Consider the following 11,997-nt stretch of genomic DNA (forward strand, 5'->3'; position numbering starts at 1 on the left):
CCCACTAAAGCTACTACATGGATCATATAATTGATTTGTGGCACATTCTGCCTGCATCTACCCAATGGTTTATTAACATAGAATAGACAAATGCCAATAAAATGAAAAGCTCCACTGAGAATTGAGCAAACCACATTGCTTTCTTCACACCTAGGGTATTCCAACCAATAGTAATTTTACAGCAGCTCTCTGTAGTACCAGATACAGAGCTCAGTAATCAGGAGTCCACAATACAAGTAAGCCTTTCTCTAAAGCACAACAAAGAAATGAGTTTATGAAATCACCATTAAATATAATAGAACACTGGAGAGATGAGTAGAACAGAGGAAAGATGAAATGATGAACACAACACATAAGAACCAATTAAAAATGTACCATCTCTGCAGTAAAGCAACCATGTGTTGATAAAGCTCTTTATGAATATTAAGTACCGTAGCATAAGATGATTAGAACTGAGAGCCTCAAAAATCTGTGGCCGAAAGAGGTTCAATTATCGAAGAAAGATACCTAAAAATAGATTAAATGGTATAATCAGCTCCCCAATTTATCATTATTATCCCAGTTTGGAATATCACTTATCTTTAGTAAGATGCAGTGTATGGTTAAGAAATAATCTTTATCCTCACTTTTCTTAATAATATAACACATGTATTTCATATGTGTATGATTTCTACTTTGCTACAAAAATCTGAACGTAGAGAATCAACTGTTTTAAGAAAGAATTTTTAAAATTAAATCAGAATAGGTGTTGTGCTGAGGAATTCAGTTGCTCAGGAACTGGGATAGAGTGGTGAGGGGTTAAGTGTGACAAAATAGAAGGTGGTTAATAGCATGGTTATTTGGAGGGCGGGGGCGGGAAAGCAAAATTTAGAGACTCAGAAACTAAAGAAAATTATTTTCATAGAGAAAAAAATTCCACCACCTTTAGAGACCAGTTGAACACTGAGAATATAAAAATTTCAAAACTTTGAATTAGCTTTTTTGTTGGCCTGTGTTGATTTATTCTTTGAGCAAATATTTACTCAATGCCAGTCATATACAGTGGAGTAATAGATACCAGAAATAAAAAGATGGGTAGGACACAGCCCCCATAGCTTGCTATTTTAAGGACTCAAAAGGCTTTTAAATATCAAACAGCTCTTACCAAATTGCATTTTGGTTAGTTGTGTGTAGAGGAATTAACAACATTTTGTTGGATTTTCGTCAAACCCCAAAAGGATTTTTTAAAAATAGGAGAACATTAAGGATAAATACACCTCTAGTAGAAGTAGAAACATTACATTTTAAATTTGGCCAATAGAAAATATTTTGTGTATACATTTAAAAAAAAAAAAAAAAACCTGTTTTCAACTTTCATATCCCAGCCCTTCCCTTCTTATATTATGGAACTTTACTCAGTGGCTAATAGTATTGTTCCACTGTAGCCACAACACTGAAGTTATATCTTTTTCAGAGTGCCTGGACTAGTTTCCTATATGCAAATAGGTAAACAGCCATTTCCATTGACATCAGAGTAAGTTCTGTCTCTCCTTCATTTACTGACACTTCTCCCTGTGTGTGTAAACAGGCATGTGATCAATGCTATAATCAATGCCTTGGGAATATGGTAAGATTAGGGAGATATATACAGAGAATCAATATGAACCACATTCACTCTCTAGGCCACATGTAATTTGAATTTATTCCACATTTGATTAAGTCATTTTCCCCCAATCTCTATTTTCCTCCAACCCTTAGATGGTTACTACCTAAATATTTAACCATGGGCGAACAAACGAACCATGTGTTCCTGTAGATTCTAGTTCTATCTAGAGTAATATTTGTATAAAAAAGAGATTATGCAGATTTCTGGGAAATACATTTTATACAAGATTTCATTCCATTTTTAAAAATTACTCATCAACTTACCAAACCCAAACTCAGATTATCCAGTGATAATGGAAATTACTGATGGTTTTTCAAAGCTCACGTTAGCTCCTCCCTAGCCACCATCCCTCCCTTTCATAGAAAACATTCTTCAGACTGACGGAGACTCTGCTTTAAGCCGTGTCAAGCCTTACCCCAGAGCAGTGGTTCCAAGCATTTTTTTCTGTATTTTCGTGGACCAGTAAAACCCCTCTAAATGTTTTGGGAGCTAAGATAATATTGTTATCTTTTAATTCTTCAACTAAAAATTTAAAAGGCGAAAACACAGCTACGAGAATTTAAACAAAAGAATAACGCAAAAAATAAAGTTACAACCTCATAACAGATTTATAAATATATATATATAATGTACTTAGCTCCATGAAAATGCTCAGAATTCTTACTTTTTTTCCATCTTGCCACAGATTGCCTTTTGGGAAAAACTACCTTTGTGCTTTGCATAGATAGGGGCTATAAAGGAACAAGTTAACCAAATATTCAATTTCTGCTGTTTATGTACCATGGCATGGGCTTAGGTTTACACTGGCAGCAGAGTAGAGAAATGCAAGGAAGTGAGAAAATGTATGAATCAGCTCCATACCATCTTAGCCTTCATAGCTATTTATTATTGCCAGTGTGGTCAATACCTCACACACGCAATGAGCAGGGGAAATGCCAAGGCAAGAAGATTATTACTCAAAGTTTTCCCCAGTCAAGTTAGTGTGTAACCAGTAAACAATAAAATTTCTCTGAATTCAGGAACAATTTAAGTAAAAAGTCACTGTCAGACATTGGAGTGGATGAAAAAAATTTTTTTTTGTTTTTTGTTTTTTGTTTTGAGACGGAGTCTCACTCTGTTGCCAGGCTGGAGTGCAATGGCACGATCTCAGCTCACTGCAACCTCCGACTCTCTCATTCAAGCCATTCTCCTGCCTCAGCCTCCCAAGTAGCTGGGATTACAGGCACATGCCACCATGCCCTGCTAATTTTTGTATTTTTTTTTCTTTTTCTTTTTCTTTTTCTTTTTTTTTAGTAGAGACGGGGTTTCACCATGTTGGCCAGAATGGTCTCAATCTCCTGACCTCATGATCCACCTGTCTCAGCCTCCGAAAGTGCTGGGACTACAGGTCTGAGCCACTGCGCTCGGCCGAAAATTGTTATTAAAAGATGCAGTGTGAGTATCAAAATACAAGTGATGGCTTAGATATCTCCATCTGCTGTCAAGGCTTATGCATACCCAAAGCTTATTAAAGTGACCTGCAGGAAGGTAATGTAACATAAGAAAGTGGTAAAATTATCTACAGTCTTTGCAACTAGGGTTTGTGTGTGTGTGTGTGTGTGTGTGTGTGTTTTAATGTGAATTACCTTGTATGCGGTTAAGAAATAAGAGATCAATATCAGGAGACTCATATTGGTTTCAAACTCATTTATATTTTGAAGTAATTGGAGTAACTTTTCTTACGGGCAAACATAAAGCCTTACTAAATGTGAAAGTCTCAGGAATAAAAACTTAAAATCTACAAACGTGCTTTCCTTTAGTGCAAATAGTGGCTGTTCCAATGGCTCAAAGAACTGCTGGTTTTCTACCACGTTAAGCTCTTCAGCAAAAGTGGACGTCCAGATGGTGAAACCACAAAGATATTTCCCCTATATTAACGTGACAGACTGATGAAAAAGGCAGATGAAATATGATCCTAGATCATACTTTCAATTTAGCTCAAAATGGTCTACTTTAGAAGCAACTGTCCTCCAAGACCCATATCTCAAAGGAGAAACACAAGCCCCAGGATCTAGGCTGCAAAGAGTGTACCACTGTAGCTAGACGCAGAGGCTGGGAGAATATTAACTGTACTAGCCACTTTACTATGATGTTTATTGGTTTTGTTAGTGCTTGGCTCAAAGTTCCATGGGCTTTGAGTCATCTGCCCCCAACTCTGTTTTTTCCACAAGCCCTGATATTTTTAGCATACAATTTTGTAGAACTATGGTTGTAGCTAAAACGCCTGTAGTTTATTTTCACACAGCAGCCAAAGCACCTGTGTGACCCAGAGAAGGGTAGTGTCCTGGACAGGGATCTTAGAAGGTTATTAGAAGGAATTGTAATTGGGTTTGCAGCAGCATCTAGAGGAAATGGCTCCTGATGTGATCTGTTTCTTGGCACTGAAGTGTCTCTGGTTTGGAGAAAGGCAATGCATCAAGCTATTGTAACTTAATGGGAAAGGAGAGAAAGAAACAGTAAAGAATATTTAGTTCCCTTATTTCTAATTATGTGTTTCTTCTGTAATCTTCTAATCCAGGGTTGGTATATAGAATTCCTCTCAAGTGCCAACTCCAATTGACTGGTGGTGGCTGCCTGAGGCACCGAAGGGAGAAGGATGCTGAGGCCCTGCTGGGCTTCCTGGAAAGACTGCCACGATTGATTAGTGATGTCTGTCAGGAGTTGCTGCACCTGTGTCACCCCCATAATCTATGATACAGTTGGGGAAATTTGCCCAGCAAGATGAATGATCTGGGAAGACAACCAGACTTGGTTCTGGAATTGGTACATTTACCTTTGAAAATGAACAAATGGATTCTTAGATAACCAGTACATCTCTGTCAGTTTCACCTGAGGCTGCTCATTTGGGTGAGCTGAGAAAATGGAGTGTTTAAACCAGCAATGCTAAAGACATTAGAAGTCCTAACACCAGCAATGCTACTTAACTGAAAAAGCACTGCTTAAAGGATCCTACCATTCATTATATTTTGACTTGTTGTGCATTGAGAAACTGTGGAGTATTTACCATCCCTCTCCCATCACCCTACTTAATACTTGCCGTATTTCTTCAACTATAAGATGCCACCCCATCAGTGTACACCAGGAGACAGTCAAGATGTAGTTTTCACATGTGTGAACTTGGTTATTTCTGGTGCTTTTGGAGTGGGCAGCTGTAACTTCTTGATATTTAAACTAACAAATTATTTAAGAACAATTTGAGGAAAGAATATGAGTCTCGTTACTGTCTGAAAACCTTTCTTTCCCAATGAAGAGAAAAAAGCATAATCCATACTTGCAGAACAGTGTCAGCAGCTCAGAAGAAAACCCTAGAAAAAATAATTCAGTGGAACATCCTTGTCAGAAATGCCACACTGCCAGTGTTTTAGACAGCACAGAGGACAGACTGAATAGGGAAGTGCATGGATATCAGACATCAGCATGTCTGAGTTAAAGAGTGGTTCAGAGAAGTCCATCTCTAAATGTGAGCCTTTAGAAGGGCTTAACCAATGTATTTCTCTTTTATTTCCTTTTTATGTTTGCAAAAGATACACATAGACAAATCCGAAAGAATTTTTCTATTAAGTATAAAATAAACTTTTGTGTCATGTTGACACCATTTTTCTTGTACATAAAATATTATTGTGTTTTATGGTGCCTTAAATTCAATGAAATGTGGTATAATTTGCATTCATGGTATAAGTTAGGAAACGTAGCAGCAAAAATTTGATTATTCATTGTCCAAGCTCCCTGATCGCATTAGTTGCACATCTAGAATTAGAATTTATAAAACCTTAATTCTTGCCTACCCTCTTGAGTGTCACCTGTTGCCATATTTCAGAAAGGTTTGTTTAAGTAACCAAATTATGGGCTGGATGGCTGAATAGGTCAGCCTAAAATAAAGCCACTCTATAGGCCAAACAAATGACTGTTCTCTATGGGTAAATGTTTCCTAGTCCAAGGACGCACTGTAGCTTTAGCATAGATATAAAAGCAAGAATGGACATTATTTGAATTATTTTGCTAATAATCAACTGTCATTTTGATAAGAAATACTTAGCCTCCTTGTCTGCCTACCTCTTTCTTTTCATCTTTAATTTCATTTTCACACCAAAAGCACTTTTTTGTGTGAACTTTTACAATTAGTAATCATGGTACAAAGAAACTATTAGGCTGAACCATATACAAATTGACAATGTTTTACCATTTTTGACCTACAGAATAAGCAAGTTTGTGTGGTTCAACTTAATACATGACAGGAGACAGTCATTAAAGCAGTGCACGGTCTGAGGCCAGAGGACATCCCTTCATTAATCATTTTTAAGAATCTTCTAAATACAATAGTTCCTCCATTTGAGCTTCTCCTCAGCTATATGGGGAGCCTCTGAATAACACTTTTTGTGTAGGTTTTCTGTCAAGACCTTCATTTGATCAACTGTGTACAATATCTTTTAACTCAATAAACATTTATTGCACACTTTAATATGATCCGGGCACTGTTCTCAGCCTTGGATACAAAGATCAGTGAGTCAGAGCCCCTATTCTTAGAAGCTTGCAGTCTAGGAGGGGAGGAGACAGGCATGGACATCATTACAGTACAAAATAGCAAATAATATAATAGATAGAAATAACATGCTGAAAAGGCACTGACCCTGCCTGGCTGAGCAAGAATGCCTCAGAGCAGGTGATGTTTATACTGAGTCTTGAAGGATGAGCAATTTACTTGTCAGCAAAGAGGAGGATGATGCAACACCACCCAGCAAAATGGTTTGTTCCAAGCCACAGAAGTACAAGAAGAAGAACCTGAGTTTGAATATAGATAGGACAAAGGCAAGAGAAGGGACAAGGACAAGGGTGACAAAGGTGAGAGAAGTGGCACGAGGTGAGATTTGAATGAAAGTAAGATCCTGGTTATGAAGAGCTCTCCATGTGGGGCTTAGGCGTTTGCATTTCATATAACAAAAGACATTGACATGGGTTTAAATTGCTTAGAAATAAAACCACTTCTTCAGCTTTATTTGTATACCCAGTCCAGTTATCACCTAAGTTTATAGAAACATTGCATTTGCTACTCTATAGCAGGCAAGAGTTCTTTCTGACCATCCCTGGCACACATGTGAGCCAAAGTAACCTGGATTTGCAAGGGGTTGTTTCAGCCCTGACATCTCTCTTAAACACAGTCATTGAGCTGTGGTTCCTCACTGTGGCTGAAAGCATAGCCAAAGGCTGCATTATTGTGAGATTGTGGCTTTGACAATTACGTGCTCCTCCACTGCAGGGCTCTTACTTTACATGGGTGAAGGAGCTTGCCAATACACGCTCCATGTTTTCATATTTTCCCTATTGGGTAATTGCAAAATGGGTGATTCCACCTAAATACAGTGAGATTGATTTCATCCAAACTGCCGACTGGCTAATCAGTGGCCCAGTTTTCCAGCCATGTGATCTGGCATCTGCGTTTTACCACTCATCAAATTAAATTACACAGCACCAATAAATTACCGGCTCATGACCGGGCAAAACCCTTTTCCTTAAACTCCTTCCTGGTTAATACTTGTGCAATGTTTAATAGTGCCACAGTTTATCTATACAGGGATGTCAACAGGAATGTATCAAAATTTTACCACAAATGGAGATTTATGTATGTGCAAATTATACATAGACACACACATATATGTATAGATATGAATATGTATGAATGAGTTATTCTATTGATGTGAATTTTCCAGATGCCTAAAGCTAAGTCAAAAATTAAATCTAAGTCAAAACAAAAATAAAAAATTGTTGTTTCGTTTTACTTAATCGAGTCTTTATGGAAATATTTCTGAAAGTGCTGGAAATGTAAGTTCTGGAGTCAGCCTGCTCTGTTCGAATCCCTGTTTCTTTATCTACTGACTTTCCGTCTTTGGGCAAGTAGTAATCTTTCTGAGCCTCAACTTTCTTATGTATAAAATAAGAACAATAGTAACCACCTCATAGGGTTGCTATGTGAATTAAATGAGGTGTGCATATGCAACATTTGATAGGCAGTGGGCATTCAAGAAATGCTAGCAATGAATACTTTATGCATATTAGAAATTGCTTCTTGAAAGCTGGGGCCATCATGGTGAACATTAATGATTGTAAGACAGCTAATAACTGATGCCCTCAGCTCCTGTTAAGAGCCAGAAAGTTATTTGCCTCTCCATTAAATTGACCCAGACTGCCAGGATTCTTTCCAGTCTTGTCTGGGTTTTGAGTTTTTATCTAGCATCCCGACATGGTTTCACTCTGTGGCCCCATCCAAGTCTCATCTTGAACTGTAATCCCCATAATCCCCATGTGTTAAGGGAGCGACCTGGTGGGAGGTGATTGCATCATGTCGGCAGTTTCCCCCATTCTGTTCTCATGATAGTGAGTGAGTTTTCATGAGATCTGGCAGTTTTATAAGTGTTTGACAGTTCCTCCTTCACACACTCTCTCTCTTGCCTGCCACCATGTAAGACGTGCCTGCTTCCCCTTCCGCCATGATTATAAGTTTCTCAAGGCCTCCTCAGCCATTTGGAACTGTGAATCAATTAAACCTCTTTTCTTTATAAATTACCCAGTCTCAGGGAAGTTCTTAATAGCAGTGTGAGAATGAACTAATACATATCCCTTGCTATTAGACTATTGGTTATCACATTCTGAAATCACTAATATCTAAGATCCTAGCCATTTTCTTCCTCCTGTAGTGTTTTACTGACAAATTAAATAATCCAACCTGATAAAATTCTATCTAAAGCAGGTTAGAAGCTCTAATTAAAGAATCAAGTCCGCGCTTAAGTGACTGTACTATGTACTGCCTATTTTAGCCACTCAAAGATCTTGTCTGCTGATTTCAAGATTATCAGTTATGTTTGTAATAGATGATGTTGCTGTAAGAGACCTCCAGAAAAGTGAGAGGATGCTCTTAATATTTCATGTTTATATCTGAGTGACACAGGTCTACAGAGGCCCATGTCTTTAGAGGTTCAACAGGGAAATAATAGTACCATCCCTATTTAAAAAGCAAATATAACATATACATTAAAAATATCTATGGCAAAGTTTTTCTGCTTTAAGAAAACTGTAGGCTCTGTAAGCCAGGCATGGTGGCTTATGCCTGTAATCTCAACACTTTGGGAAGCCAAGACAGGAGAATAGCTTGAGACCAGGAGTTGAAGACCAGCCTGGACAACATAGTGAGACCCCATCTCTAAAAAATTTTTTTTTAATTAGCCAGGCATGGTGGTGTGCATTTATAGTCCTAGCTATCAGGAAGCTAAGGCAGGAGAGTCTCTTGGCCCAGGAGTTCAAGAGTACAGTGAGCTATGATCATGCCATAGCACTTCAGCCTAGACAACAGAGCAAGACCCTATCTCTAGAAGAAAAAAAAAAAAAAAAACTGTAAGGGAATATACTGACTCAGCCTATCTAGAACAAAGATCTCAGCACCATAATTTAAATAGCATTTATTACATTTCTTGATTTTTTTTCCTGATTTTCAGATAAGTGAATCCTCATGGGCCTTACTCTATTACTATCCATGAAAACATTGTATAGGAGAGACCAGAACTGTCATATTGTCATCCATGTGGATGGAACCCCCTGAAGTTGTACAGTGAAGCAGTCCCAAGCAGATGGCCATTACAGCAAGTTTTCATATTCTGGTTTTTTAGAGGGTTTTTGGTGCTTCAGTGGGCAAGTCATCTCAGTGTCCAACATAACTGCATTCACCTCCCACTCATTCTCCTTACTGCAAATGCTTATTAGCCATCATCCATCCAAATTTTGAGAATATTTTCTCCAGAAAACAATCTCTGTGCCTTTTTTCATACGTTCAGATATGAAAATAAAAAGCTGTTAAAAAAGACTGCTTTGGGGTCAGTCTTCCTCTCAGGACTGAAAGTTCCTTAAGGACAAGGTTGTGAACTTTTAAAATTCTCCTGCTTCCAGTGCTCAACATGGGGCCTGGGCCAGAACAGCACTCAGGAAATATGTGAGGAAGAAAGAACCATGGGGTGAGGAGTGGTGGAGAGAAAATGAAGAAGGATGTCTTGGTCAATTTGGGCCACTATAGCAAAATACCATAGACTGGGTGGCTAATAAACAGAAATGTCTTTCTCACAGTTCTGAGGTCTGGGAAGTGCAAGATCAAGGCACTGGCAGATCCAGTGTCTGGTGAGAGCCCCCTTTCTCATAGATGGCACCTCTGGCTGTGTCCTCACATGGTGGAAAGGACCAACAAGCTTCCTTGGGCCTGTTTGATAAGGAGCACTAATTCCATTCATGAGGACTTTGCCCATGACCTAATCACCTCCCCAAATGCCCCACCTTCTAATACCATCACCTCGGGTTAGGACTTCAACATATGAATTTGAGGGGGATAAACATTCAGACCATAGGCCCTACTAATTTTGAAGTTCAACCCACTTCTGATTATCTTATCTAATAACTGAAAATTTAAACATTTATGAATATAAATATAAACACTTGAACTGGGGTTGGGGGGAGTTTAGTGAGTCTTGGTTTGTTTTTTATTTCTTGTGTGTGCATTTTTTGTTTGTTTGTTTTTTCTGGTGCTTCTTGTGAGAAATCTTGATTTCTCCAGGTAGACTAGCCTTTTCCAGGTGGGTGTTGCCATGACAGCACAATAGAGCGCAGAATGTCAATTGCAGTCTTCTTTTTACTTTTTCAGGTTACAAATGCTGCTGCCAACTGTCCTGGCCAAATGACTCTGCATCACAAACCTTTCCTTGCATGTGGAGGGGATGGATTTACTCAGTCCAACTTTGATGGCTGCATCACTTCTGCCCTATGTGTTCTGGAAGCTTTAAAGAATTATATTTAGTGCTTATATCCTTATTCTCTACATGTACACTGGGTTTTTATTTTCACAATTTTCTGTTATTGATTATTTTGTTTTCTATTTTGTTAAGAAAAATTACTGGAAAATTGTTCTTCACTTATTGTCATTTTTCATGTGGAGTATAAAATCAATTTTGTAATTTTGATACTTACAACCCATGCTAGAATGGAAATTCCTCGCACCTTGCACCTTCTCTACTTTTCTGAATTGCTTTGACTACTCCTTGTTGGAGGAAAAGTGGTACTTAAAAAATAACAAACGACTCTCTCAAGAAAATTGCATTAAATCACGATAACAGTTTATGTGCCAAAAACTTGATTATCGTTATGAAAATTTCAATTCTGAATAAAGAATAATCACATTGTCAAGGCCCCATCTTAAGTCTTCAGATGTGTCCTTGAATCAATATTTTTGCAAATTATACAAAACAAGATTTTTCCAAAATGTGAGTAACAGAGTGTAATTCTTATTTCTCATTTATCCCCCAAGTTATTAAGTGATCCTGAATTGTAGGTCATATATGTCATCATCTTAGCGTGGAGGGCAACTTGACTGACAAAGAGACCTTCCTTCAGATTTTCAGAAAATAATAAGATTCCAGTTGATTTTCCCATCCACACAGTACTTTTTAACTTTAAAATAAATCCCAGTCCTAATATGAAAGATAAAAATTAAATAGAAACTGAGAGAGAAAATACATCAATCCTTACCTTTTGCCATCTTTTATGGCTGGTGCTGTTACTTTATGGGCTCTCCAGTATGTGCTGTGGCATTTCGACTGTGTGAAGTTTAATGAATTTAACACAACAAAAAATTTACTGAACCATAAAATAGATGCACTTAAAATAGTTCAATATTTGCCAAGTTGGTGGTTCAGCATATCACCCACATGCTTCAGTGACCTGTCCCCATGACTTGCTAGCTGGAGAGAAATCAATCTCCAGCCTTCCAAACCAGCTACCTGTTGCTAATTTGGAAAGCAAAATGATGAGTTCTATTCCAGTGTTTTGAAAGGGGAAAAATTGTTGCAGCCTCTCAAACTAACAAAAGTTCAACAAAAGACTTCTTACTCTAATAGTGTTTAAAGTTTCACACTTACATGTCCACTATCATACATATACATGTACAGGCACAGGCAGAACTTGCTTCTATGGCTGCAAAGTGGGTTTTATGACCATATAGCATATTATTGTATGTTTCCTCTTAGCAATAAATTGGCGAAAAACTTAAATGCCAACATGTGATTAATGTCACTTATTTTGAAAGCAGGGAGAGGAAGAAGGAAATTTGTAGTCTCTATGAAATGATGAAAAAGAGTGACCTTTTGTTATTTTGGCCCATATTTGACTAACATTTGTCTTTATTTATATTTTCAAAATTTTAAATGTAGGGATACATATATAGGTTTGTTATAGAGGTAAACTTGTGTCACAGGGATTTGTTGTATAGATTATTTTGTCACCCAGGA

General features: G+C 37.8%; 1 protein-coding gene across 1 annotated transcript in view; it reads left to right on the plus strand.

Moving 5' to 3' along the window:
• Nucleotides 1-11,766, plus strand: part of LOC116268633 (renalase-like) — an 85,633-nt gene extending 73,867 nt beyond the window's left edge. The window contains exon 4 of the mRNA XM_031651923.1: nucleotides 10,359-11,766. Within this exon, the coding sequence (XP_031507783.1) occupies nucleotides 10,359-10,511 (153 nt within the window). The 3' untranslated portion in view covers nucleotides 10,512-11,766. The remainder of the gene's footprint in view (nucleotides 1-10,358) is intronic.
• Nucleotides 11,767-11,997: the final 231 nt, after the last annotated feature.

Source organism: Papio anubis, chromosome 11 (genome assembly GCF_008728515.1).
Source record: "Papio anubis isolate 15944 chromosome 11, Panubis1.0, whole genome shotgun sequence".
Classification (NCBI taxonomy): Eukaryota; Metazoa; Chordata; class Mammalia; order Primates; family Cercopithecidae; genus Papio; species Papio anubis.